Below are 27,992 nucleotides of genomic sequence, written 5' to 3' on the forward strand. Positions count from 1 at the left end.
ACACTCTCCGCCGGACCCGTCCCTCCGCCGCTGAGTCCTTACCCTCACCCCGGGCCGTCTCCTGCCCCCTGAGCGGACGCAGGGAGTCGAGGCAGGGCGTGAGGGGCGCCATGAAGGGCCGCCGCCTGACAGGCGCCGCGGCGGGGGGGCTGGCCGGCTGAGGGCCCGCGCCGGCCGAGGCATGTGGAGCCCCGGCGGGAGCCTGCTCCAGGCACTCCCCCGGCTCCTGCAGCACGCCGCCCTCCAGGGCCGCGCCGGGCTGCCAGCCCGCTGGGCCACGCCGCGGGCGGCGGGCGGGGACGACGCGGCGGATCGCCTCCCTCGCGGGGGCGGGGCGAGCGCGGCAGCGGCGGCGGCGGCTGCCTCCGGCGCCCTGCTCGGCGCCTATCTGGAGCGCCACGGTCCGCCTGCGGCCTCGGAGCTGCCGGCGCCGGGCGGGGCCTTGGCGGGCGGCCCCGGGAGCGGCAGCGGCGGCGGCGTGGTGGTCGGCGTGGCGGAGGTGAGAAACTGGCGCTGCTGCTGCCTCGGCAGCACCTGTTGGTGCCGGAGCCTCGTGCTGGTGTGCGTGCTGGCCGCGCTGTGCTTCGCTTCCCTGGCCCTGGTCCGCCGCTACCTGCAGCACCTCCTGCTCTGGGTGGAAAGCCTCGACTCGCTGCTGGGGGTCTTGCTCTTCGTCGTGGGCTTCATCGTGGTGTCGTTCCCCTGCGGCTGGGGCTACATCGTGCTCAACGTGGCCGCGGGCTACCTGTACGGCTTCGTGCTGGGCATGGGACTTATGGTGGTGGGCGTCCTCATCGGCACCTTCATCGCCCATGTGGTCTGCAAGCGGCTCCTCACCTCCTGGGTGGCCGCCAGGATCCAGAGCAGCGAGAAGCTGAGCGCCGTTATTCGCGTGGTGGAGGGAGGAAGCGGCCTGAAAGTGGTGGCGCTGGCCAGACTGACCCCCATACCTTTTGGGCTTCAGAATGCAGTGTTCTCGGTAAGTGGTATCCCGCTGCCCCCATCCGTTTCCAGGGGCTGTTTTCCAGCGGTCTTGTGACGGCCCTGGGAGGGCGCTCCATCAGACAAATGCCAACAGAGAAGTGACATTGACAAACAGGAGTTCCGATCACTTTGCGTCGCACGCTGAGGAATCTTACACAAATAAAACCGATTTTAAGTCGGGGCCTCAAAGGGACATCTGGTAGAGAAAGAACTACTCCTTTTTGGCGTATAAGTTTGATTAAAAAGGAAGAGTCCTTTTAACTTTAAGGAGAAATGAATGAAAATGTCCATGTTATACATTTGCCATCTTATTTCTGTGGTTGGCAACAGTCAGGGAGTGACGGCTTCACATTCCTAGCTTTCCCTCTTGCCTGCATAAATGCATCCCGGGTTTTGACTCAAGTTTTTAAGGACACGGGGGCTAAAGGAAGTGTTTGGGTAAACAGTGGAGGGCGTAGCTTCAGACTCCATATTACAGAGTTTCCTAAAATTTGTAGTAGGCCTTTTCTCCATAAAGTATAAAGTAGTTTGCTTTGGTACAATGCAAAGGGAGAAATCCTCTAGTTCATTTTTCTTTGGAGGAACTTCATTTTGAAATCACTAGGTAGAGGATAAAACAAAATAGGACGTATGACCTTTTGCCTAGTGAGCATATATTTTTCTTTATACACACCTACATTTTTTTTTTTTTTTTTTTTTTGCCCAATACTCGTATGTTCTGCTTATCCAATTTAGCTTTCTCTAGCTCAGTGCAACTGAGGAATAGGAATACTCCTAGAGAGGAGATCATCCGACTGGAAGAAAGGAAGCCAGTCTTTACAAACTTCATGACTTTGGAACGAATGATTAACTCTCTCTTCCCTTGCTTTCCTCTTTTCTAAAGTGAAGGGGTTGAACTAGATTACTGAGTTCCCCAAATTCAATGATTCAAAACTACAAAGAGTTCATACAGAGATTTCTAGGAACTCAGCCCTTCAGCTTGACTTAAATAAAACTGTATGGAAGTTAAGAGATACAGCATTCAAAACCATAGGGATAGATGTATTTTATATTCTGTTAGTGATTCTGATACATTGTATTGCTTCAAAAACAAATTCTCTGGAAACTTTCTCATTTTGCTTTGTATTAAGAATAATTCCAACGACCCATTCCTAAAAGATAAAAATTGGTATTTTTAGGAGTGTGGTATCCTTTTAAAGCCCAAATGACTTCTGATTCATTTTTGTGAATAGTTTTTTATCACCACCAATCGCTCTTAAAGCAATATATAACTTTAACAAGCTGTAACCATCAGGTTAAACAACATGAATAAACTCGCAGTTTATCTAAAGAAAAAAAAAAAGAATAATTCTAACCAACCTACCCCATTTTTGTGATGAAATTAAGAATTTTTTTTTCTTTTCTTTTTTTAAACGTCTTTTGCAAATCTCATGTTCATTCTGACCAACATCATTAATGGTTGTAGAATGAAGCTCATGGAGGCATGGAGATAGCTAAGGGGTTTTCTGTGAAGAGAAAGTTTGGTGTTTATGGTGGTTTGATATGTTTTTTGACTTAAATTTTTCCCTTTTACAACAATCTGTAGTATGAAGTATAAACATGGAACTTTGACCTTACGTTGGATAATAATAGATCAAGTGTCCTAAGACTTTGGAAGAGGGTTGGGACTAAGGAACCCGAATAATTTCCTTCTAACGTTTGCTTTGTTCTCCAGTATGGCTTGCATCCTTGTGTGTTTTCTTGTTCACCTACTGTGTGCTTACTATCCTAAGCTCTTCACAAATATTATTTGTAATCTTTAAAACAGCCCTGGAGAATGTGCTTATGCATATAGTGTAGACTCTTGTTTAATAGTTTGGAGCACAGGACTGGTGCTCTAGAGGCCTGTCGTCTGCATACAGTCTGGTGACCTTGGTCAAGTTGCTTATCCACTGTGTGGTCAGTTCCTTATTTGAAAAATGGGGGAAGTAGTGGTACCTACTTCATAGGATTATTGAGACTGTTACATAAGGTAAATACATGCAGTAGAGCCTGGCTTAACAAACACATGTTGGTTTTTGTCACCATTACTATTTGGTTACCCAAGGGCACCTAAGTACTGAATAGATGGTGAAGTAAAACTCTTGCACTATGGTTTGATGATAGGGTCTCAACCCATTACTCTATTTCTGCATCGCATATTTAGTACGTAGTGTAGTCCTGGTTATATAATGAGGATTCATTATATATTTATTAATTAAAGGTAGGACAGTTGTTGTTTTTTTTATAATGTCTTTTTAAATCTGTGAATAAAAAGTTATAGTTTGTGCTTGGAAATAATTGAACGTAATTATGTAGTTGAAACCACACTTGACAAGGGGCAAGTCTCAAGTTGGTGCTGTGGGTTCAAGAGAAAAGAAGGAAAAAAAGAAAAATGTTCTCTTGAAATAGGTATTATTGGCACAGTTTTACTGGGGAAGAGACAGAGGCTCAGCCCTCCAGTGACTTGTTCAGGGTCACTCACCTACCAGGTGGGGAGCCGAGGTTGGGAACCAAGATGGGCTGATAAGGTGCGTTATACTGTAAAATTCTTACTTCTAGCCCTAAGCAGGGTGGGTTGTCGAGCCAGTGGATACAGTCTGTTACTTTCTCTTTGGTCATTTCTGTTATTCTTAACTATCTGCTTTAGTAGTTCTTTCAACCAAAAAGCTTACTGAATTCACCCAGGGTATGTAGATGAAAAGAAAGCTTAGGTTAGACTGATTTTTGCTATAGTTTGACTTTCTCTTCTGCTTTGTATAACATCATTCTACTTCCACCCTCTGTATCCCCATAAACCTCTGACTGCCCACAGCTGCCTGCTTCCCAGGCATATTTCTCTTGTTTTCTTTTTCCCTTCCTGTCTTTTTAAAGATCTTCCTCCCTCCTCTTTCTCCTCTATTCCACTTAAAACTCATTTTCTTAATGTCCGTGATTAAAGAAATTTATCTGAGCTTACTTTAAGTGAGATAGAGTGATCATGAGCGGCATAGGCTTTGGAAATAGTCCTTGATTAGCCCATGATGAGTTATGAAGGTTAAATAAGCTAGTGCAGTGAAGGTGGTCTTTGCCTGACACAGTCAATTCTCAGTCTTTGTTAGCAATTATTATTATTATTAGTGGTGGAGGTAAGTGGAATTTACATTTTAGAGGCAGAAGTTGATTGTAATGGTTAACATATAGAACAAAAGGGGTTTTCCCTTGCTTTGTGTCTGTTATTAACCATATTTCTTTGCTCTTCCCGTCTGTGCTAAAAAGGGATGTGCAAGCTGACCCTCCACTTTTGAAACTGTTGAAATAGGAAAAAAGTACATAACACTCTATAGTATCAATTCTTAGATCATAAGAAATACAATTTCCCAAGTACATATTTAAATTTTTTCCTTTTTAAAAAATGTAGCTATTGTTTTTGCTGGGAAATAGTTAAAGCTCCTCCCTCCCCATTTTTAATGTTGTATCTGTAGTTATTACTGCCTATTAAGACAGATATATAGACTTATAGTTTATGTGTGCTTCTAACTACTGTTGTTTATGGACATACCTCTAGGGTGAGCCTGCCTGCCTGCCTTCCTTCCTTCCTTCCTTCCTTCCTTCCTTCCTTCCTTCCTTTGTTTATTTTGAGAGAGGGAGGGAGGGAGAGAGCACAAGCATGGGGGAGTAATAGAGAATCCCAAGCAAGCTCCACGCTGTCAGTGCAGAGCCCCATGCAAGTCTCGAACTCTGGAGCCGAACCATGAGATCTTGACCTGAGCCAAAATCAAGAAATAGCCGCTTAACTGACTGAGCCACTCAGGCACCCCTAGGATGAGCATTTCTTACAGCTTCGGTCAGGACAGGCTACATTGTGCGGTAGTGAAAACCCCTCCATCTCAGTAGGTTCAGAATTAAAGGTTTGCTTACCTGTTGACAGATCCAGATTCAGCTTGGTTTGGGGGAGGGGCAGGGAATCTTTGCTTTATGTCACTTTTACCCTGGGATCCAGGCTGACAGAGCCACCCTCTTTCACTTGGTTACTGGGACACAGTGGATTGCCTACAGGGTTTTAAAGCTTTCATCTGGATATAATCCCACTATTCACTGCCTGAACAAGTTACATGGCCAGCGCTGATTTCAAAAGAGCGATGCGTTTGCCAGGAAGGAGATAAAACTGGGGTGCTTGGGTAGCAGTCTTCATGACTCTGTCACTTGATTACCTCCTCTCTCCCCCACAACTAATCTTGGCTAAACCCTGTGGATTCTGCCTCCTGAACACTTCGGTTTGGCCCACTGCCATCAGTCTGGTTCAGGCGTCTAAGCCTCCTACCTGGTTTCCTTGCCTTTGGGCTAAGGATTTCCAGTTTTTTCTCTATCCAGAAAAATCTGATTTTGTTACTCCCCTGCAGGAAACTCTCAAGTGGGTTTTCTTTTCCCCTCAGGATAAATTCCAAACCCTCACAGCATACATACCTCTGCAGCCTGTCTCCTGCCATTCCTTGGTTACTAAGTGCCTTTTGATGTGTTAACTTCTTGAACCCCAAGCATTCTAAGAGGTACACATGATATTTCAGATTCAAACAGCAAGTCTTGCCTGTAGCTTTGCAACTTCCAAGTTTTCCTTTTTATCAGTTGCTGGAAAACACACTAGTTCTTAATACAGAAGGACGGTTGGTGGAGGTGTAGAAGGAGCTGGAATCCTAAAAGAGTAAAGCCGTCTAGCAGAAACTTGTCTGTAAAGTTGAAAACTGAAAACATTCACAAGAAGAACATCCCATCCTATATTTAATGCGCATTAGAATGGTCTTGTAAGTTCTGTTCTAAGATGCTCCCTTGGAGACATCTGGACTTTTCTACAGTTTGCAGTTACCTTCTGTGAAATGTCAATTTTAATCCCCAAAATATTATGTGATAATTGGTTGTTATGAGTAACAGAATTCATAATGATACTTGCAGCTGCCAGAAGGGAGATCCTAAAAGTCATTCTCTTTTTTTACTTTGGTCATAGAAAAACTTAAAAAGTCAAAGGTGTGGTAGGTTCCTTTTCTTGCATAGTTCCCCATGGGAAATTTTGTTTCCATCATCATTTAATTTTTGAAACCTAAAATAAAAACATGAAGCAAAGCGTGAAAGATTCTCTTATTCATATGTTATATACCACTTTGCAGTTTGCAGAACAAATTAACATACATGATCCTCCTTAATCATTACAGCAGTCCTTTGAGGGGCTATCCTTGCCTAAAAGGTGGAGTGATATAGAGGACAGATATCACACCCTTGAAATCAGATTTGGTCCTGACATTCAGTGTGACATCTTGAGATACTTATAGTTACTCTTTTGAGCCATACTTTCTGTTGTAAAGTGTGTTTAATAATACTTGTTATGTGATGTGACTAAATATATAGTTTACTCATTATTTACCATTTCCTTCTCTCTATCCTCTGCATTCCAAAAGGAGGGCATTGAAACTCAGAGTTTTTTTTCTTTTGTAATTTAACAGAAATATTTGTATTGCACTTACTAACTGCCAGGCACTGTTCTCACAGGCACATAGTGACTTGTTTGATGCTCATATCAACCCTAAACCTCATCTTACCACTAAGGCAACTGAGATACAAAGTGGCAAAGTAACCCAAGAGCATACAGTTAGTAAACGGTAGTCATGAACTTACCCAATATTCCATTGTTGTTCCAAGAAGAGCTGAATTTCTCAGAGATTTCTTGGTTCTAGTTTCAGAGCACTTGCCCTATAGCGCGTCACATAAATATTATGGAGGACTTCCCACGTGTCAGGCTCTGGGCACAGTCCTACATAGTTGAATTAGACATCATCCCAGGACTCTACAACAGGGGTCAGCAAACTGTGGTCCCTGACTAGGTCCACTGTCTGATATTATATGGTATACAAACCAAAAATGTTTTTTTCATCTTCTAAAAGTTTATTTATTTATTTGGAGAGAGAGAGAGACAGAGAGAGAGAACTTGCACGCAGGGGAGGGGGGTTGGGGTGGGGTCGGGAGGGGCAGAGAGATTGAGGGAGAGAAAGAATCCCAAGCAGGCTCTGCCCTGTTAGTGTGGAGCCTGACACAGGGCTTGAACTCAGGAACCATGAGATCATGACCTAAACTGAAATCAGACGCTTAACTAACTAAACCACCCAGGCACCCCAGGTTTTTTCATTTTTAAATGATCAGAAGAAATGTCAAAAGACTATTTTGTGCATGTCAGAGTTACATGAAGTTCAAATTTCAGTGTCTAAATAGTGTTATTGGACTACAGCCATGGTCATTCATATTTATATTAGTTGTGGCTCACTTTTAAGCTAAAATGGCCCAGTTGCAGTAGAGACCCTGTGGCCTACAAAGCCTAAAATATTTCTTGCCTGGCATTTTATAGAAAAAGTTTGTATTAGAGCTTCATCAGTCACTGTAATAAAGCAACCATTAAGCTGAGCCCTGCAACTGTAGGAAGAGGCCCTTATGCTCTGCTATGTGTCATATTTACCTTTGTATTTAACAAAATTAAATATATTTTTTAATAGTGTGGGTTTTTTTTTGTTTTTTGGGGGGGTTTTTTGGTTTATTTATTTTGAAAGAGAGAGAGAGGGAGGGAGAATATCAAGCCGGCTTCACTGCCAGCTCAGAGTCAGATCTGGGGCTTAGACTCATGAACCGTGAGATCACAATCTGAGCCAAAGTCGGCTGCTTACCGGACTGAGCCACCAGGTGCCCCTGAAAAATTATGTTTTAGAAAACAAAAGCAATAAATATATGTGCACTGTGAGTAAAATGCAAACAAAATAGAAATGAATAACTTAGTAAATTTAAAAGTGCACGGCCTGACCCCTCACCCTGGCTCACTTCTCATTGGAACCATTTTAAAGAAGTATGCGTTAGCTGGGGTGCCTGGGTGGCTCAGTCGGTTAAGCGTCCGACTCCAGCTCAGGTCATGATCTCGCGGTTCGTGAGTTCGAGCCCCGCGTCGGGCCCTGTGCTGACAGCTCAGAGCCTGCAGCCTGCTTCAGATTCTGTGTCTCTCTCTCTCTGCCCCTCCCCCGCTCGTGCTCTGTCTCTCTCACTCTCAAAAATGAATAAATGTTAAAAAAAATGTTTTCTCGTCTTAAATTCTTTGTCTGTATCATGGATATAACCACAGATTCAAGTATAGTTGATGGGTTGTGATACTTGTCACTGTACCAATGTATCTAATGATCCTTTCTTCTCCCTGTTAAAATACACTGATTCACTGCCAGTGGTATAGTTTGGAGGGAATAGAAAGATGGAGATCAGGCTGTATTTTGAAGGAGCTTGGGGTCTGTCTCTGAAGGGTCACATACGGCCAAGTTGACAAATGTGATGCCACCTCAACTCACACCCTTAGGCCCCACAGTACACGGAGTACAACTGGCCATTACTTCCTTGAAACTGCCCCTCTTTGTGCTTTTCTTCAGTTATCTCATCAGTTTCTGTGGTTTTTATGCTTCATCTTTGGGCTTACAATTCACAAATCAGTATCTCTAGCCTACTGCATCTTTTAACACATACTGAATGTCTTATTACCCCTTCCTAGGTAAAAAAAAAAAAAAAAAAAAAAAAAAAAAAAAAAAAATTCTTTAAAAGCAGACAAGTCTTATTAAAACTTACTTCAACAATATTTCTTTAGCAGTGTTCATTGTAAAATTTGCAAAGTATAGTAGGTACAAAGAAGAAAATAGTCATTAACATTTTAGTGTTGATTTTTCTAGTCTTTGCCTTGATGGCTGCATGTGCTTTCCTTATATAACATTGTGAGTAAATGTTGTAAACGATTTTTGTGGCCTCTTACTGGATGTAATGAACATTGTGGTTATTAAATTTGGCACAGAATGACAGACAGTGACCACACAGTCAACTATGGTTTTCTATCTTTGTATTTTTATCCCTGCTGAGAGCTGGGTCTTATGTATAGAAGGCATTTGATAAATTTTTGTTGGGTGAGTAAAAATAATTAGTCTATATAGTTTTTCAACTCTATAATAAGATCTTTTTGACTATGTTCCAGAAATTATATGCAGTAAAGTATGAGTGTATTTCTTTTCTGGGGAAAGGGTTTAGTGTGTGTGTGTGTGTGTGTGTGTGTGTGTGTGTGTGTGTGTATTAATCAGATTCTCAAATGGATCTGTGACTCTTAAAATATTTAGGAACCATTAAAAACAATTCCTCATTTAGGGACATCAAACTAAGGAAAAAGTCTGTGTATGTGAAGATGGCCTCTGCATTGTAAATAGACCTACTGACCTAACCATCTTTGTCAGTAGAAGCCTGTACATTGAAAGCCTCTTCAGCTGTTAGAGTAGGGTCTCTCAGAGCCCCTGCCTTGTTTTTTTCTTTCCGGTACCAAGACTTTCTCAGTACTTTCCCAGTTGCCACTTAACCAGAAGGTCTCAGCCTTGACATTAGTTTGACCTCAGAGATTACTGGAAATGCTTTTAGTATTTATTCAGTGTTCACTTAATAAGTAACTAGTAAGTGTCTAATCTGTGCCCACGGCTGTTCTAGATGCTAGAGTTATCGCAGTACATAACGTAAAGTTCATCCCAAATCCCTTAAGGTGCTTACAGTCTAGTGGAGAAATCGCATTCTGGGTATACTATGGCATACATTTTGCTGATAATTTCCATTTATAACATGATTTCCTTTTGGGGGACAGAGGAAGGTATTCTCAATTTCAGAACAGATGATTACAAGTAGACTTGCATCCTAACCTGTTTAAAAACTGGCAATTATTGTAAGTCTCCACATTTATAAAACACTTCTGATGTTGATACAGTCAGCATCCAATGAACATATATTTAGCACCTAATAGTATATAATGGGCATCTTGCTGAAGACTAGAGACACAGTGAAGAATAAGACAGATGGGTCCCTTTCTTTACAAAATTTATAGTCTGGGGAAGGGGTGAAGGGCAAACAGATGGTGAAGTCTTCGGTTACTCACTAGTGTGAAGGGGACTGGGGAGTGACAGTGCCTAGTGTCCTGTCAGAGAACTTGAATGCTGTTCCTAATGCAGACCTGGAAGCTTAGGGAAGGTTTGCTAGAGACACTGATGACTGAGTAGTGAAAGACAGTGTAGGACTTTTGCCCGAGTAGAGGAGTGGGAGGAGGTGTGAATTTCCTCTCCAGGAGGAACAATGTACAATGGCCCAAAAGGAAAAAAGAGCAAGAAGTGTTCTAAGAACAAGAGAATTTTGATGTGCCTGGAACATAATGTGATTTGAAGCATGAGATAATCAGAGGCTAGGGCGTGAAGCACTTTGCCTGTTGAAAAATGTGACCCTTATTCTGATGGCAGTCAGAGTTAAAGCAGGATTAGATTTGCATTTTTAAAGTTTTTTAAAAAATTATTTTATTTTCTTGTTTTAGAGAAAGAGCAGCTGGAGAGGGGGGTAGAGGGAGAGAGAGAGAAACTCAGGCAGGCTTCACCTCAACGCAGAGTCTGATGCAAGGCTTGCTCCCATGACCCTGGGATTATGACCTGAGCCAAAATTGAGAGTTGGGTACTCAACAGACTGAGCCACCCAGGCACCCCTGCATTTGCATTTTTAAAAGATTTCAGCAGGAATTAGCACAGGTGGTGAGTGCAGGTTAAGTCTGGGTATGAAGACTAGAGAGGAGAGATTGAATAGGAATAGAACAGACAGTAGGTAGATTTCGTAGGTATTTAGAAAGTGGAATTGACAAGACAGGGCAAATGATTGGATTTGGGAATGAGGGAGGAATGAGCTGTGTGACTGACTTGTGATGTGTCTAGCTAGGGGACACAGGGAGAGGTATTTTGGGAGGGAGGGAAAAGGAAGGGAGAAGGGGCAGTTAATATTTTTTCTTAAACTGGTTTTGAAGTTTTTATATTTCTGGAAGTGAATACTACAGTTGACTCTCAATGCACTGAACCCCGCCCTCCGCTCAAAAATCTATAAATAACTTTTGACTCCCCAGAAAACATAACTATTAATAGCCTACTGTTGACCAGAAGCATAAGGAGCCAATTCACAAATATTTTGTATGTTATTATATACAAATAATGTTTTATCCACTATGTTCTTACAATAAAGTAAGGTAGAGAAAAGAAAATATTATTAAGAAAATCATAAGAAAGAGAAATGCATTTACAGTATTGTATTGTATTTACTGGAAAAAGTCCATGTACAGGTAGACCTGCACAGTTCACACCCTTGTTCAAGGGTCAAGGGTCAAATAGTTGCCATTTCAAACTATTTCTGAAATACTGATAAAGTATTTTGAGGATATATATATGATAAAACACACAGTTTATCAATAAATAGTAATTAGATGAAAAGATCAAACTGTACTCACTTTCGTTTCCTTTGATCATTCCTTTCTTAAAAATTATTTTGGGCCAGATGGCCAACAGGCACATGAAAAGATGCTCAATGTCACTCTTCATCAGGGAAATACAAATCAAAACCACACTGAGATACCACCTCACGCTGGTCAGAGTGCCTAAAATGAACAAATCAGGAGACTATAGATGCTGGCGAGGATGTGGAGAAACGGGAACCCTCTTACACTCTTGATGGGAATGCAAACTGGTGCAGCTGCTCTGGAAAACAGTGTGGAGGGTCCTCAGAAAATTAAAAATAGATCTACCCTATGACCCAGCAATAGCACTGCTAGGAATTTACCCAAGGGATATAGGAGTGCTGATGCATAGGGGCGCTTGTACCCCAATGTTTATAGCAGCACTTTAAACAATAGCCAAATTATGGAAAGAGCCTAAATGTCCATCAAATGATGAATGGATAAAGAAATTATAGTTTATAAACACAATGGAATACTACTTGGCAATGAGAAAGAATGAGATATGGCCATTTGTAGCAACGTGGATGAAACTGGAGAGTATTATGCTAAGTGGAATAAGTCAGGCAGAGAAAGACAGATACCATATGTTTTCACTCATATATGGATCTTGAGAAACTTTAACAGAAGACCATGGGGGAGTGGAAGGGGGAAAAAAAAAGTTACAGAGAGGGAAGGAGGCAAACCATAAGAGACTCTTAAATACTGAGAACAAACTAAGGGTAGATGGGGGTGGGGAGAGGGGAAAGTGGGTGATGGGCATTGAGGAGGGCACCTGTTGGGATGATCACTGGGTGTTGTATGGAAACCAATTTGACAATAAATTATATAAGAAAATAAATAAAAATAAATATTTTGGGGATTCATGATTTTTTTCTGTATAATATTATTAAATACGTGTTTAATTGTAATTTACCTTAATTAAGCAACCTTGTCAATAAAACAGCATCCATGTTGTATAAACCAAGAAAATTCAGGAAAGCATAATTCACTAAAACTAATATTAGATTCATAGAACTGTGGATAAAATTTGAGTTCCTCTGAATACAGTAGATCACGTTTATATTCTTTTTTTTTTAAAGTTTATTTATTTTTGGGACAGAGAGAGACAGAGCATGAATGGGGGAGGGTCAGAGAGAGAGGGAGACACAGAATCGGAAACAGGCTCCAGGCTCTGAGCCATCAGCCCAGAGCCCGACGCGGGGCTCGAACTCCCGGACCGCGAGATCGTGACCTGGCTGAAGTCGGACGCTTAACCGACTGCGCCACCCAGGTGCCCCTATATTCTTAATTAGATCTATGTCAAGATACTGTATGTAAAAATTAGATAAAGTTTCTTAGTGGATTAAATTAAAGCCGGTAAAACCGTTGTATAAATAGCTATAAACTGAAAAAGTGGAGGGGCTTGAGGCAGGGCTGCCTGGCGAGGGTACTTAGTACAGTGCCTAAGAGGACAGCAGTCCCCAGGTTCCACAAGCAGTCGAGTGATGCATCTGAAAATAGAGGTTCTCTTACTGTCAGCCCCAAACGTAAGTCGGCTCTTGCTCTTCAGAGTTAAGCATTTCTTTTTTCTTTTTCTGTTTTTTTTGGTTGTTGTTGTTTTGTTTTTTCCTTCTCAGGTGGGCTGTTTGTTTTCAGGATCTATTTGGTATAAGGGAATGTTCTACATTAACCCCCACTGGCCCAGAGAAGTGAATTACATCCCCAAGTAAAAGCCCAGTACCTTAAAAAAAATTTTTTTTTAATGTTTATTTATTTTTGAGACAGAGAGAGACACAGCATGAACAGGGGAGGGTCAGAGAGAGGGAGACACAGAATCCGAAGCAGGCTCCAGCCTCTGAGCTGTCAGCATAGAGCCCGACGCGGGGCTTGAACTCAAGACTGTGAGATCATGATGTGAGCCGAAGTCAGATGCTCAATCGACTGAGCCACCCAGGTGCCCCAAAAAGCCCAGTACCTTTGGGAATAAGAATGCATAGGATCACCTGGGTGGTTCAGTTGGTTAAGTGTCTGACCTTGACCTCAGCTCAGGTCGTGAGCTTGGGGTTCCTGAGTTCAAGCCCCGCAGGAATGCATATAGTTTTATGGTGCTTCTAGAGTATTAAAAGCATGGGAGGATGGCAGTCAAGTAACACTCAGCATCCCTAAAACTCTTACTGGAGTATTTATGATCATAGAAACCGACTAATAGGACAACAATGACATCCTAGGTTGAGATTTCTAGGAGTTCTTTGGAGTAGGAAAATAATCTTGAGCCAAGATCCCAGGATATTATAGGCAGGAATTCCAATGGAAATATTCTGGGCTCACATTTAATGTCTTTCTGGCAAGTAGGACAAGCAGACAGATTTTTAAGAAGTTGGTGGATAAGAACTTATTGAGAGAAGTTTGGATAGGTCTCTTTGGGAACAAGTATTCTCACTTTATTATGATTTTCAAAGAATGGCGCTAGATGCAGATTCTGAGTAAGATCTTAGCATGTAGCATGCTTTCTTTGGATATACATCTTTTCAGAAAGGGCATGTATTTGAACAATAACACTTGCTTTTTCCCTAGGATGAGGTTTTGTCAAAAAAGGGTTTGATGAACTTTGATTTCTGCTTTGGACAAAGGACTAAAGAGTTGAGTTGCAGAGTTGTTTCACATTTATGAGATCTGTTCTTAATATCACCATTTGGATATTACTGATGTCCTATCTGAATGTCAGTTTTGCATTTTAGAGAAACTTCATTACTTCATTAAGTCTTCATTTAAAGACTATGGACTAAAGCTTTGCATTCTGACATTTTGGGAATTGAAATATTTATTTTAAAGGCAAATTTCGGGACACCTGGGTGGCTCAGTTGGGTAAGCATCTGACTCTTAGTTTCAGCTCAGGTCATGATCTCATGGTTCTGTGAGTTCAAGACCCACATCAGACTGCACTGACAGTGCAGAGCCTGCTTGGGATTCTCTCTCTGCCTTTCTCTCTCTCTCTCTCAAAATAAATAAATAAACTTTAAAAAAAGTAAGATAGCTTCCAAAATATGCAATGTGATCTTATTAACTGCAGTATCATAGTTTTTGTGACTCATTTTTTTGTCATATTTACTCATTTTATATATTTGACATGTTTATTCTAAAGAAAGGTCTCTGTTCCTATAAGTACTCCAAACTGACAGAGGAACCTTTCTTCACCCGATTCACATCATTCCTTGACTATACATTCCCCAGTACTTTTCTACTGGGTACAGACTTACTTCTCTTTTCCCTCCGGGCCCCTAACAAGTATCACCCAAGTATTTGTCCTGTACAGGCTTCCCTTGCGTGTGCTCTGTAAACAATCCAAACCTCGCTGCCAACTTCACTGATACATCCTGTACTTTCTGTATCACATTTCCTTGTTCGTTCTCTTCTTAGAACGCCTTAGCTTCCTCATCCCACCTATCTCTGCTTGCCAAACGCATATTTAGGTTTCAGAGTCCATTTCGAATGCTGCTTTTTTTTTTTACATGGTTGCCCTTTGGCCCCTGTTCCTGCAGCTCATACTAATCCCTGTTTACTCTTTAAGGCTCCACACAGTCCTTCTCAAGCCCCCCTTCCTGGGGTAGTTGATGTGTCCTTGTCAGTTTGTAAATCCTTTGAGGTAGAAGTTGTACCCTACTTTCTGTCCCTTGCAGGCACCTACCGGAACATCTTGGCCTGGGCAAAATAGAGTCAGTGATTGTTTAGTTGAATTGTTAGCCAGTCACTATAGTATTCTTTCCAGACCAGCATTGGCACGTCTCCAGTTAATGATCTGTGCATAGAGATGAATGTAGCTTTACTGAAAATAGGATTTACAGGGTTATTAGATTAGATTGTAGTTAGACTAGCTGTAGGTTACTCTTTTAACATATCAGATCTTCACATTAGCAAATAGAAGTTTAGTAAAGTGGCCAAAAACTTTCTTACATACAAGTAAACCTAGATGGGGCTATAGAAAAGTTACTCTCAAAATTAAAAGCAGGAGCAACCACAACACAAATGCTTAGAGATAAATGAATAAGAAATGTATAATATGTGAATAAAACCATCAAACTTTAGTAAGAGATGTGAAAGGTTTTGAATAATTATAGACACATTTCTGGATAAGAATAATTGAATATTCTGGGGATTTCAGTTCTATTCAGATTAATTTAGAAATTTACCTTAATCCCAGTAGAAAATTTGCTGATTTTTTTCTTTTTGAATGATAGAATGGTCCTAAAATATATCTGTAAAAATGAATAGGTATGAATAGTTATGGCATTTTTAAAAAGAAGACTAATAAAGGGGTTTGCAGGATAGGGAATTCTGTATCCAGATATTAACTAATAGTCTTTACAACAATCTGGTTTCAATATAAGATTTAAGATGTCAGTGGAGGGGCGCCTGGGTGGCGCAGTCGGTTAAGCGTCCGACTTCAGCTCAGGTCACGATCTCGCGGTCCGTGAGTTTGAGCCCCGCGTCGGGCTCTGGGCTGATGGCTCCGAGCCTGGAGCCTGTTTCCGATTCTGTGTCTCCCTCTCTCTCTGACCTTCCCCCATTCATGCTCTGTCTCTCTCTGTCCCCAAAATAAATAAATGTTGAAAAAAAAAAATTAAAAAAAAAAAAAAGATGTCAGTGGATAGTGTTAGAGCTCCCAGTAGACCCTTTTACATATAATTTCTTTATTTGTTATAAAGTAAACATCACAAATCATAGGAGAAGTTATTAATTATTCAATAAGTAATGCTAGGAAAACTGGCTACTGGAGAAGGGGAGGAATAAGGCTGTATCTTCACCTTTAATTAAATTCCAGAAGGAATAAGTGGTAAATGTTAAAAAGGAAAATAGAATCAGAAGAGAAATGCAGGTAAAAAAAAATAAATCTAAAAAGACCTTTTAAAGCTAAAAAAAAAAAAAAAAGGAAAAGTCAGAGGAAAAGATAGGTAATATTTGATTATACAAAAATTATGAAACATTTGTATGTCAAAACATAAAAGATAAGGAATACTTTAGAGGAAAATGTTTGCCAAATATAATGGACAAAGGTTGCCCATATATTTGAAGAGCTCTTATGAATAAATAAGAAAAAAATTAACATTCCAGTAAAATTGGGCAAATATGAACAAGGAAAGCCATAAAAAATGCAAACAGAAAAATGTATGTTTAAAACTAATATTAATATATATTAAAATGTATAGATTGAACAATCATAAAATATCACTTTTACCCCATCAATTAGGAAAGATTGAAGTTTAATACTTAAAGTTGGTAAGAGTATGAGGAAATAGACATACTTATGCATTATTCATTGATAGATATGTAAATCAGTGTGAACTTTTTTGGAAAACAGGTTTTATTGTTAGATCCAGTAATTCTACTCCTAGTGATGCATCCTAAATAGTGGAGATACATATTGTATTAGTCATTTCTTCCTGTGTAACACTCCAAAAAGGGGGTGACTTAAAAATAAGCATCTATTATCTCAGCGTTTCTGTAGGTTGGGAATTCCTGTGCAGCATAGCTGGGTGCCTCTGACTCAGGTTTCTTTCACAACCCTGCAATCAAGGCGTTGGCCAGGACTCTAGTTATCATAAGGCTTGGCTGGGGGAGAATGTGCTTCCAGGCTCACTCATGTGTCTGTTGGCTGGCCTCAGGTCTTTGCTAGCTGTGGGCTTGAGGACCCTAGTTCCTTGCACATGGCGCTCTCCATGGAGCTACTTACCTGCTAGAGGGACAGCTGAAGGTCCATTCTTTTTGTAACCTAATCTTGAGAGAAACATCTCCTCACTTCTGCCATAGTCTGTTTGCCAGGAGTAAGTACTAGGTCCAACTCACATTCTAGGGGAAAATATCACATAAGGGCATGAATACCAGAGGACGAGTTTTGTTGGAATATTTTAGACACTGCCACACAGGTTAACATACAAAGGTTTGCATCGGAGTGTTTTTTTTTTTTTAACTTATAATAGCAAAAATATAAATACATAATCACATATACACAAAGAAACAAATAAGGAAGCAATTGAAATATTCCATAGCAGAAGAATGCTTAAATTGTACCATATCCACACAGTGGTAGTATAATTGTGTAGTAATGATCATGTCTACCTTTTCGAGAGTCAGTCCCATGCTAGGCATTTGCTCCTGACTGTGCTAATATTTCTGATCCTGACAACAACCATGTTATTACCTTCAGGTCACAGCTGAAAATGCTGATTCTCAGAGACAAAAGAGTTCATTGAATTCTCAGCACCGGCATGCCATTATAGGGTTATCTGGCTTCAGAGCCCAGTAACCACACTGGCGTTGAAACACGCTTATGAAGATTTCTAATGACATGAGGAAAACTTACAAATCTGTTTTTACAGAGTGATCCGCGTGTGTGCACATTTTATTTACATCGAAGAAAAATATTATCACAAATGTTATCTTTTAGTGGTAGAATCATGGAATATTAAAATTTTTCTTTAAACTCTTAGTTCATTCTCAATCTACATTCTACATGTATACCCTTTATAATCATTTTAAAAAATGAGAATGTGGGGCGCCTGGGTGGCGCAGTCGGTTAAGCGGCCGACTTCAGCCAGGTCACGATCTCGCGGCCCGTGAGTTCGAGCCCCGCGTCGGGCTCTGGGCTGATGGCTCAGAACCTGGAGCCTGTTTCCGATTCTGTGTCTCCCTCTCTCTCTGCCCCTCCCCCGTTCATGCTCTGTCTCTCTCTGTCCCAAAAATAAATAAACGTTGAAAAAAAAAAAAAAATGAGAATGCTTTGTAAAATATTTCAGCTCCTTCTACTCCCAAGGAAAAACCATTAGCAAGACTTGTACACACAGTTTTATGTAAAATTGAAATTTTACTTGATAACGAATCATTCCCTTTAATCTGCTCTTCTAGATTACTGATCTCTCCTTACCCAACTATCTGATGGCATCTTCGGTTGGACTGCTTCCTACCCAGCTTCTGAATTCTTACTTGGGTACCACCCTGCGGACAATGGAAGATGTCATTGCAGAACAGAGTGTTAGTGGATATTTTGTGTTTTGTTTACAGGTGAGTTTAAGGCTAAGGGTTCTCTCTCTCTCTCTCTCTTTTTTTTTTTTTTCTTTTTGTATGGCATTGTTTATTTTAAACCTAACAGATTTCATTGAGAATGATTTAAGAGAATTTTTCTTTTTATTTCTTTTCTTGTTCTTTCAATCATACTTCATATTTTTACAACATTTACATTTTAATTGTGGATATATGGAAGTGCATAGAACTGAACTGATGCTTCTTAAAAATTCTCTTAAAACAAAGGGAATGACAAAAATAGGGTTCTTTTTGCAGTGATTTTCAGTCATCACTCTATTTCAAGTTTTTGTGAAGTGTCATTAATACTATGTTTCTGAAGATAATTTTAGTGAGATTTGGTAGGGTTGGGTTTTTATCTGACTTTATCTTCAAATTATTGAACTCTAATTGGTATTTTTAAAAAATATTATACTGGCAATGTAATTTTTTTTCTAGTACAATTTGATATAGAAAAAAATGGTTTTTTTTTTAGAAAGGATTGCTTTATAAAAGTGTCTGAAGTATTCCATTACAAATTCAAGTAAGATTTGCATAATGGATTATTATTACCATGCAAATTGTAATATAGTTTAGGGTAATACAATTCCATATAAAAGGTTGATAAAAGAAAAAAAATCCTGTTATGTAGGCACATTTATTCAGTGCCTTTAAGTTGCAACGGGAAGAGTTCAAAATTCATTTCGTAAGTTGTGCTATATTTGCTTCCTGAGATTTTTGAAAATATAAAATCACCAACATTTTTGATGGTTTAGTAAGACGATGATAATAACTTTTGAGAGCTTTATATGCCATATATTTAAGCTCATTTAATCCCTACCAAAACACTAGAAGGTATTTCCTTTTCTTATGTCCAACTAATTGCATACATCTCTCCCCAACTCTTCGGCGACATCAGCAGTGGCAGGAATATTTATACTATGGAAAATGGCAGGTGCTCCAAATCAAGACTCCTACCTCTGATCTCCAAGAGCTAGTTTATCAGCACACCAGTAGATAGTGATTTGTCTAAAGTCTCAGCTGCAAGGGGTTGGACCAGGACATGAACCAAGGTAGTTGGCCGTGGGAACCATGCTCATAGCCAGGACGATAGTTTACAGAGCAGATAACACTGAGATAGCCAGCTTATCTTCCTGGTCTCCTCACTTGCTAGGTTTAATTTATAGTTATTAAATATATGCTAATCATATTACAAATTTGCTTTTAGCATTATTCTTTTTAAGTTACTATAGTAAAAATACTATGATAAATAAAGCCAGAGTTGATTTTCTTTGTGCTTATGTAGTAGAAGTTTAGTAAGTCCAGGAATATTTACATTGAGCTATAAATAAAGCTTATCAAGTGAATGGCTTACTTTAAGAAAAAATTTGTAATATTTTTCCTATTCGGGAATCCATTTTGTTTTTACTTGTTTATACAACGTGATACATATGTACATACACACACACACACACACGCATGATATATATCATGCGTGTATGTGTATGTATTTTAAAGAACCTGAATGATAGATTTTTAAAAAATTTTTTTAAATGTTTATTTCACTTTGAGAGAGAGACACACAGAGTGTGAGTCAGAGAGGGGCAGAGAGAGAGGGAGACACAGAATCTGAAGCAGGCTCCATCCAGGCTCTCAGCTTTCAGCACAGAGCCTGACATGGGGCTCAAACTAATGAGCCGTGAGATCATAACCTGAGTTGAAGTCGGACACTTAACCAACTGAGCCACCCAGGCACCCCATGAATGATAGATTTTTTTAAGTTTATTATTTATTTTGAGAAAAAGAGAGTGGCTGCAAACAAGGGAGAGGCAGAGAGAGAGAGAGAGAGAGAGAGAATATCTCAAGCAGGCTCCACGCTGTCAGCACAGAGCCCAATGTGGGGCTCAAACTCACAAACCGTGAGATCATGACTTGAGCTGAAATTAAGAGTCAGAGCCTAACCAAGTGGGCAACCCAGCTGCCCCTGAATGACAGATTTTTTTTTTAGCATATATTTAAGCACATTTTATATTTTTTTTAGTTTTCTGAAAATGAGTAACCCATTCGAAATACCTTTTTTCCCATTACATTATGTTTGAGTAATTAGAATTGGTCATTATCAGTAGTTTTCATAAGTTTTTCATTATTTGATACTTTGTTTCTATGTATCTTAGTAAATCACTCAACTATAATTAGTGGAGTTATAATAGAACAAAGTAGTTCATGCATTTGTCAGTAGTGCTTCTAAAAATATAGGGTCTTGTTTTTTTCCAACAACTTCTTACCCCTTTGAGTTGACAAATTTCAGCTTAGGCTACAAGACAGGGGGGAAAGGCAAATATTTTTTAGCCCAGACGTTTATAAAAACAACAATAACTGCCACAACAAAAAAAATAAAGGCATGTTTATACCTCGGACTTATTTGTTGATGTTCCTTCTAACTTAGTATATTTCAGAAAGGATTTCATTCAGCTTACAAAAGAACACAGAATAAAACAAGAGGGAAAAGAAGTCCGCGTGAAGAGGGAAACTAACATGGGAACAAAGGATGAAGCTTAGGTTAAAGTTAGTAGAGTAAGTGTATTCGTGAGGTTTCTCATATTTGCTAGAAATAAGTCACTCGTCTGCCTCTGAGCTTTATAGCCACCTAAATAGAATCCACAGCATCTGTAAAATTAAAGCAATACAAAATAGATGTTCAGAGGAAGGAACAACTATTTCTTGTACAAAAATCCAACTTAAGATGCTGTGGTCTTGCAATTCAGTTACTCTTGTCCATGCCCTGTATTTTTTGGTGTACCCACTGACCAAAACCCTGGATGAATCCAAGTTTTGGTATGTTTCGCACCTGTTGTTTTGGGGGAAGTCATACAACCACATTGGTAATATTTAATTCATGATTGCAAAACTTCTGGTTTCTCAGTATTTCCCCATAGCTTAACTGTTTCCTTTGTCTTCCCACCCCCCATTTCCTCAATGACTATGGCAAACCTATCTTCACTCCTCCTAATTTTGGCTCCTGTCCCCACTTTCCACTTCATTCTCAACAGATTGCCTTTCTTGATTAACAGAAAAATCAGAACGCTTCAAGTGGGAAACCCCTCAATTTCCATCTAAGAAATCTACTAACTGTCTGGTATTCTGCTCATGCTCTCAGCCTGCTCTCTAGTTGACGGTGGAGGAGATGGCTTTCTGTGGAAGGCTGGTCCATTTGTTTGTGTTTGATTCTTTTGTGTTCATAAGGAAACTTTATAAAACAGGTTTTTGTTCCTTTTTTTTTTTTTTTTTACTCTTTAATAAGGTAGTATGTTGGGGAAAGAATCAGCACATATTGCCAGGCCCTGGGTCTACAAGCGCATCTGGGGAAAATCCCATGTAAAGATTTTACCCTCACTGGAAACCTGAAAAAGTTTTTCACTAGATTTAAGCCTATTTTCTGTGGCTGTCATCATTAATTTTGTCAAAATCAGATATACTTTCCAGTTGTCATCTGACTTGAACTCTCAGCAACCTAAGATTCTTTTTAAAACGCTTTCTTCCCTTAGCTGTTTTGATTTTTTTTTTCCCACGTGCTTGGTTCATTTGTCACCATCTCTTCTTCTTTGCACCCCACAATTGATATTCCTCAAGATTCTAGCCTAAGCTTTGTGTTCTTACTCTGAAAACTCTTCTTCCTGGAAATGCAGTTATTATGGTGGCTGCTATTAGGTTTATTTGCGTAAAGACTCCCAAATACACATCTTCAGCTCAGCCTTCTTTCTAAGCTCTGGACCCATTCACTGCACTGCCTTGGATATCCAACAGGCACCTCAAATCCAGCATGTCTGAGGCAGAGCTCAGCAGCTCTCCTGCACCCTCCCCAAGTCAGTTTTCCACATCTTTCCATGGTGTCACCATAACACTGATAGGTATCAAACTTACATATCAGTTAGTATATCTTGTTTTTTAGGAGAGCAAATACAGCATTTGAAGGCCCACCTTTAAAATACCTAATTTGCTCAGAATTGTGGGGCACCTGGGTGGCTCAGTTGGTTAAGCATCTGACTTGGGCTCAGGTCATGATCTTGTGGTTCGTTAGTTCAAGCCCGCGTTGGGCTCCATGCTCACAATGCAGAGCCTGCTTGTAAGTTTCTCTCTCTCTCTCTCTCTCTCTCTCTCTCTCTTTCTCTGTGTCTCTCTCTTTCTCTGTGTCTCTCTCTTTGTCTCTGTCTCTCTGTCTCTCCCCCTCTCCCTCTCTGTCTCCTTCCCTCTCTCTGCCCCTCCCCTGCTCTTGCTCTCTCTCTCTCTCTCAAAATAAATAAATAAGCTTAAATAAGAATTTTATGGAGTACTGGATACCCATTTATTAATGCCCCCCCCTTGCACAAGTTCCAAGTTCCCCTCGCCAACCCACCCCCACTATGCTCTGCCTCGGCACTTCCCTCACTACCCTCAATGCTTCTATTTAGAATACTTTTCCCACAAAACTGTTAAAATTATGGATAGGCTTTTATTTTATATCATGTTATATTTTAGGGTCACTATGGTTAGAGTAGCCTTTGATCTTTTTTGAAACTTACTGGGACATTAAAAATTACCTGTCCTAACCTTGTTGCCTGAGAATATTTGCTCCAAACTCGAAAGAACTGACTTACAAATGAAGTTTGGAATAAAAACTTAAGTTTAGAAGATATGTACTGCCTAGACATTCTGATGAACTGTATATAGAATGTTAAAGCACATTAACATATAAAGAGGGACCACAGGTTCCTATAGGACAGTGGGAGAAGCCTCCCTAGTGATGTGAAATCACATCACTAGTTGAGCGGTTAAGTCAAGACTAGCACCGGATTTTGATTTCAATGCGTTTTTTCATAGCCCTTGGGCATTTTTTTTTCTTGATCATCATGTTTTCCTTTGTTTTTGCTTTTCCTTAAGTACAGACAGTTTCATGTTCATGATCTCTTGCTAATTTGTTTTGAAGTTTATTGACATTTCACTTTTTTTTTTTTTTTTTTTTTTTTTTAATTTTTTTTTTCAACGTTTATTTATTTTTGGGACAGAGAGAGACAGAGCATGAACGGGGGAGTGGCAGAGAGAGAGGGAGACACAGAACCAGAAACAGGCTCCAGGCTCTGAGCCATCAGCCCAGAGCCCGACGTGGGGCTCGAACTCACGGACCGCGAGATCGCGACCTGGCTGAAGTCGGACGCTTAACCGACTGCGCCACCCAGGCGCCCCGACATTTCACTTTTTTAAAGCGGTTCATAGTATTTTAAAGTTTGGCTGCACCAGATAGTTCATTTGTAAATGGTAGTGCTTCTCTCTAAGTGGGCTTGGGAATACCTGTGGACATTTATAGTCCTGCAAAGATATATCATTAATTACATTAATAAAGTTTAGCCGGCTGTTGCCTCTATTTTAGACTTTTTTGTTTTGTTTTGTTTTGTTTATTTTATTTTTTTATTCCTTGAAGGAAGCTCTTTGGTACCAGGAGACGAGTTTGACTTGTATCAAGCAAACATCATTTATATGGACTAAAAAGGATGTATGCGTGCTAGCCTGATATCCTCTGATGGTTACTTCTAGATTTCAGCCCTCTCTTCCCAGTGGAAGCAGCCAAGGAAAGAATGAATGGAAACTGTGTGTAACCCATTTAAAAATCTTACCTGACCATATTGGAGAGGCATCCCGTTTGAAACATTTCTAAGCCAAATATTTATGGGATTTATTTCTCCATGTTTTTCTGTGTAAAATATGATTAACTGTCATGTTTTATTTTTGTCCACAGATTATTATAAGTATAGGCCTCATGTTTTACGTAGTTCACCGAGCTCAAGTGGAACTGAATGCAGCTATTGTAGCTTGTGAAATGGAACTGAAAACCTCTCTGGTTCAAGGCAATCAACCAAATACCAGTGGCTCTTCATTCTACAACAAGAGGACCCTAACATTTTCTGGAGGTGGAATCAATATTGTATGACTCTAACAAAATGTATGATTGTCGAGAGCTAGTGTGCTGTCTGAGGTCTAGTGGTCACCTTACTAGTGGGGCAGAGACAAGTTCTAATTGTATTACGGCACAAACAAAACTGACTCGTTTTTAAATTGCACAATTTTTTTAAAGGAAGAATCATTTTCTGGATATGTAAGTGTAAACGTAGATGCAAATTTGGGCTGCACCTCTTTATCGTTTATTATGCCCGCAATGGCCTATAGGTCTGCACTTTAGTGTTTTTTAATTGTTTTCTTTCTGGGTACTTACGAACAAAGAAATAACCCAAATATTTTTCTGCTTAGTGTCTTTATTTATAAAGTCCCTGAGTAGTTGTTTGCATCTTCCCTACTTACAATGATGAGTAGAAGTATGTAATTTTAAATGTATGACATTATTTAGGTGTTCTTTGTCCTTTCCAGAAAAGATAATGTTTAGTTTTGTTTTGTTTTGTTGTTTTAAGAGGGACCACTTTGCTTCCCTTTTCTTTACTAGTTAGAATATAGACATTAACTTTGGGTTGAATGTATTTTTGCAAGCATCATTGCAGGGCCATTTACACCTATTCACACAAGCTTAAATCCTACATTGTGGGACTGAAGTGCTCTTAAGATACCTTTTTATTTTCACTGTGTAATATGCAAGGCAAAAGGGAAATTATTTAATGGATGGTGGCTCAAATTAGAACTCAAGTTCTAATTCCATTACATTGGCTTTACGCTCATTAGATCTTTCATCAAAGGGCTGTCCCATTGCAGTCTTACTAAAAAATTTTAGTAAATTTCTTTTTCTTTTTATATTCATCATTAGGCTTTGAGATAAAGATCTACTCTTTTAAAATGATGGGCTTTCCATCATTAAAGATGTCACTCAGGTGGCCTTGTTTGATCAAATCGCCTTTTTAAAAAACCAAGCTTTAAAATCATGTTTATAATACCACCGAATTACATATATATTTGTCCCCATAGTCTTCAGCTTTAAAACTATAAATGTAATATTGACTTAATACCCAAATTTGTATTATTTGCCCTACTATAATGTAGGTTTATTTTGTTTGTTTTTTGGTACTTGTTTTTCTCTGATAAGACTCAGGAATTCTGAAATGTGAAATTAAGTCTCAATTCTTTCTCTTGTAGCATGAATTGAGTGTATTTATTAATAGCACTTAGGAGTATAGCATACAGTAATTTGGCATATGATCCATATGACATATGTAGTATTCATTTATCATCTTATGTTTTTAAAATGGTTTGTGAACTTAATGATTAGGTTTTTACAACCCAGATTATAGACATGAATGCACATTTTCTGGTTGGTGTCTTTTTTGGCTATGAAGAGTCTACCTTATCAGAGACCTCCCATTTGCCTTTTCCTCAGGGTAAAACCTTTGCCCTGATTTACTAAAGTGCAAAAGAGTTCTTTTGGGAGCAGGTTATTCTAGTCTTATGCTAGAGAATGCATTGCATTTAATCATTTTAATGCATAAGTTTTTTGCCCTATTGCAGTCATAATTGTTTTCCTTTACTCTGTAATGCATAAATTTTCTCACCTTTGGGTAATGGTGAAGTTCACTTACATGTCGATGCCAAGAAGACCTCAGTGCAAGTGATCTTAGAGGCACCTGGGTCTATAGTACTTAATTGGCCTCCAGTCTTTCTTTCATTGATAGAAAAAATATATATATAATACTGGAATATTCTTATCCTTTTTTTAAATCCTAATTACTTGTTTAGGTGTTTTTATTTTTTAAAAGAATTTGTTTAATAATCCCAGTGAACAATATGTTTGATTTATTCTTTTCTAACTTGACAATATTTTTCTTGTGCTTCTTGTTTGTTGGTTAGTTTCTGTTAAAGGAATCATTTAAGATCACTACTTTCATACTTGTGTTACACTTCATGTATTTTGAAGTGCATTTATTTACTTAGCATTTTGTAACTTGAATAATTTCACCAAATGAATCCCTTTTGGTAGTTTGTAATGAGTTCTCCCAGTTGTTGCATTTTGTTTCATACTTAAATATGTAAAGGTAGAAGAGAAATAAATTTTCTGTATTCTGCCCATCATAATTTTATATAATAAAATCATCCATTTTTACTTAAAATAGTATGGTTTTACTGTTTCTAAAATACTAATCTAAAGCTGCAGTTTTCCTTTTCTTCATTATTTCTGGTCTCCAAGTAAACAATAATCCGTTATATTCATGCCATTTGCCAGCTGATTTTTGGTTACTGGGTTTTAGATGTGCTCTCTAAAAGTTGTACGAAGTATTGCCATGCCTTATTCACTCCATCTTTAACCCCGCATCCCCGATTTATGGCAGCAACAAGTTTCTCCCGGATCTTTTTATGTTGCCCAAATAATGCCTCCAGTCATACAGTGTGTGTGTTTGTAAAATAAAATCTTTTTGATTTCTCAAACTGCAGCATAGAGTTGCTTTATGCACATTAAAAAAAAAAAGCATACAATATACATAATTTCTAAATCTGATGAAAGATATGCTCTATTTTTGGTTCTTTGGACTTTCCCCCTAGTTTTCCATACTTTTTGGTTTATTGTTAATGATTTTATGTACTCTGCCAAATTTTGTCATGTGGACTATTTTAAAACAGCACCTCTTTTTAAAAACATGTACATAATTAAACGTGCTTTCATGTCCATTTTCGTTTGATCATATGATTTGTGAAATACGTTGAAATCTGTACTCTGGTTTATGAAAATACCAGAACCCAATCTCTGTCATTAGAATGTGTGTTTTGAGTTTGTGTTCAAGAGTGACTGTGTGGGTTTGTTCCCCATACTCTTGTTTGATGTACTTTGTAACCAACTGCAAACCTTGCTAAGATGATTTTGCTTTGTTAGGGTCAGATATATGACTATGACACATTTCCCTCCTTGAGAGGCTAAGTTCACTAGTTACTCTTCCTTGTTCTGGCTGTAACTGAGCTAAGTGGTATAGCTACAAGCATTTCCCGGCGTTTCTGTGTGTGTTAATGTGCAATGCTGATTTGGACTGTTCTTGGGGAAGGTGCTCTGGCTTATTTATGTATTTGTGGGACTAGCTTTAGAATGCTTGAGAAAGCAGCTAGGTATGTGCCGGGTGATACAGGTAAATCCTTAGATGCATGGTAAACTAAATCTGTGCTATTCAAAAGCAAGTGGCATTTGCAGAGAAGAAGAAAAGTATATGAGGACCTCAGGAATAGTGATACTCACCTAGGTTGATGACTTTGGTGATGGAATCAGAGGCCACTCAGGGTATCAGAATGATGGTCAAAATAACACTATCTGGTTTTCAGATTAGATGTTGCTGATTTCTGTTATAATTAGCTATTTAGAAATAATTTTTTTAATGGTCATCTCTTTAATTTTAAAAGCCTTTAAAGAAGGGAGAGGAGTCTGATCCACAGGATATTTGAAACTCAGGAGTTCTAATAACCTTGCATATTGAACATAAACTATTCATTTATTTCACAGCTAAATTATAACATGGTACTTCTGAATTGCAAAGTAATTGCTGCAGACTATTTTCTATGGTAGCTAAAGATTTAAAATAGATCATTCTAAAGGTGAATCAGTAAAATCTCTTGACAATTGATACCCTAGATCACTTGTGTGCCTGAGAAAATAAAAGGTAATGTTTTATTTTCC

General features: G+C 39.2%; 1 protein-coding gene across 2 annotated transcripts; it reads left to right on the forward strand.

Annotated features, from left to right (window-relative positions):
* Window positions 1-18: 18 nt before the first annotated feature.
* Window positions 19-27,991, forward strand: TMEM64 (transmembrane protein 64). 2 transcript variants are annotated; one of them, XM_045454287.1, is made up of 3 exons: window positions 28-979; window positions 18,215-18,370; window positions 24,138-27,991. In XM_045454287.1, the coding sequence occupies exons 1-3, from the start codon at window positions 182-184 to the stop codon at window positions 24,327-24,329; spliced, it is 1,146 nt and encodes a 381-aa protein (XP_045310243.1). In that variant the 5' UTR covers window positions 28-181; the 3' UTR covers window positions 24,330-27,991. The 2 variants fall into 2 exon arrangements, with proteins under 2 accessions (XP_045310244.1, XP_045310243.1); XM_045454288.1 differs by lacking the exon at window positions 18,215-18,370 and having other exon boundaries at window positions 19-979.
* Window position 27,992: the final 1 nt, after the last annotated feature.

The sequence above is a fragment of the Leopardus geoffroyi genome, chromosome C3 (assembly GCF_018350155.1).
Source record: "Leopardus geoffroyi isolate Oge1 chromosome C3, O.geoffroyi_Oge1_pat1.0, whole genome shotgun sequence".
Lineage (NCBI taxonomy): Eukaryota > Metazoa > Chordata > Mammalia > Carnivora > Felidae > Leopardus > Leopardus geoffroyi.

Excerpts from the sequence above, each read along its gene's own strand:
- TMEM64 (XM_045454287.1), top strand. The coding sequence starts at position 182 with ATGTGGAGCCCCGGCGGGAGCCTGCTCCAGGCACTCCCCCGGCTCCTG. Across the intron at positions 980-18,214 it reads TTCAGAATGCAGTGTTCTCG|ATTACTGATCTCTCCTTACC; the intron begins GTAAGTGGTATC and ends CTGCTCTTCTAG. Across the intron at positions 18,371-24,137 it reads ATTTTGTGTTTTGTTTACAG|ATTATTATAAGTATAGGCCT; the intron begins GTGAGTTTAAGG and ends TTTTGTCCACAG.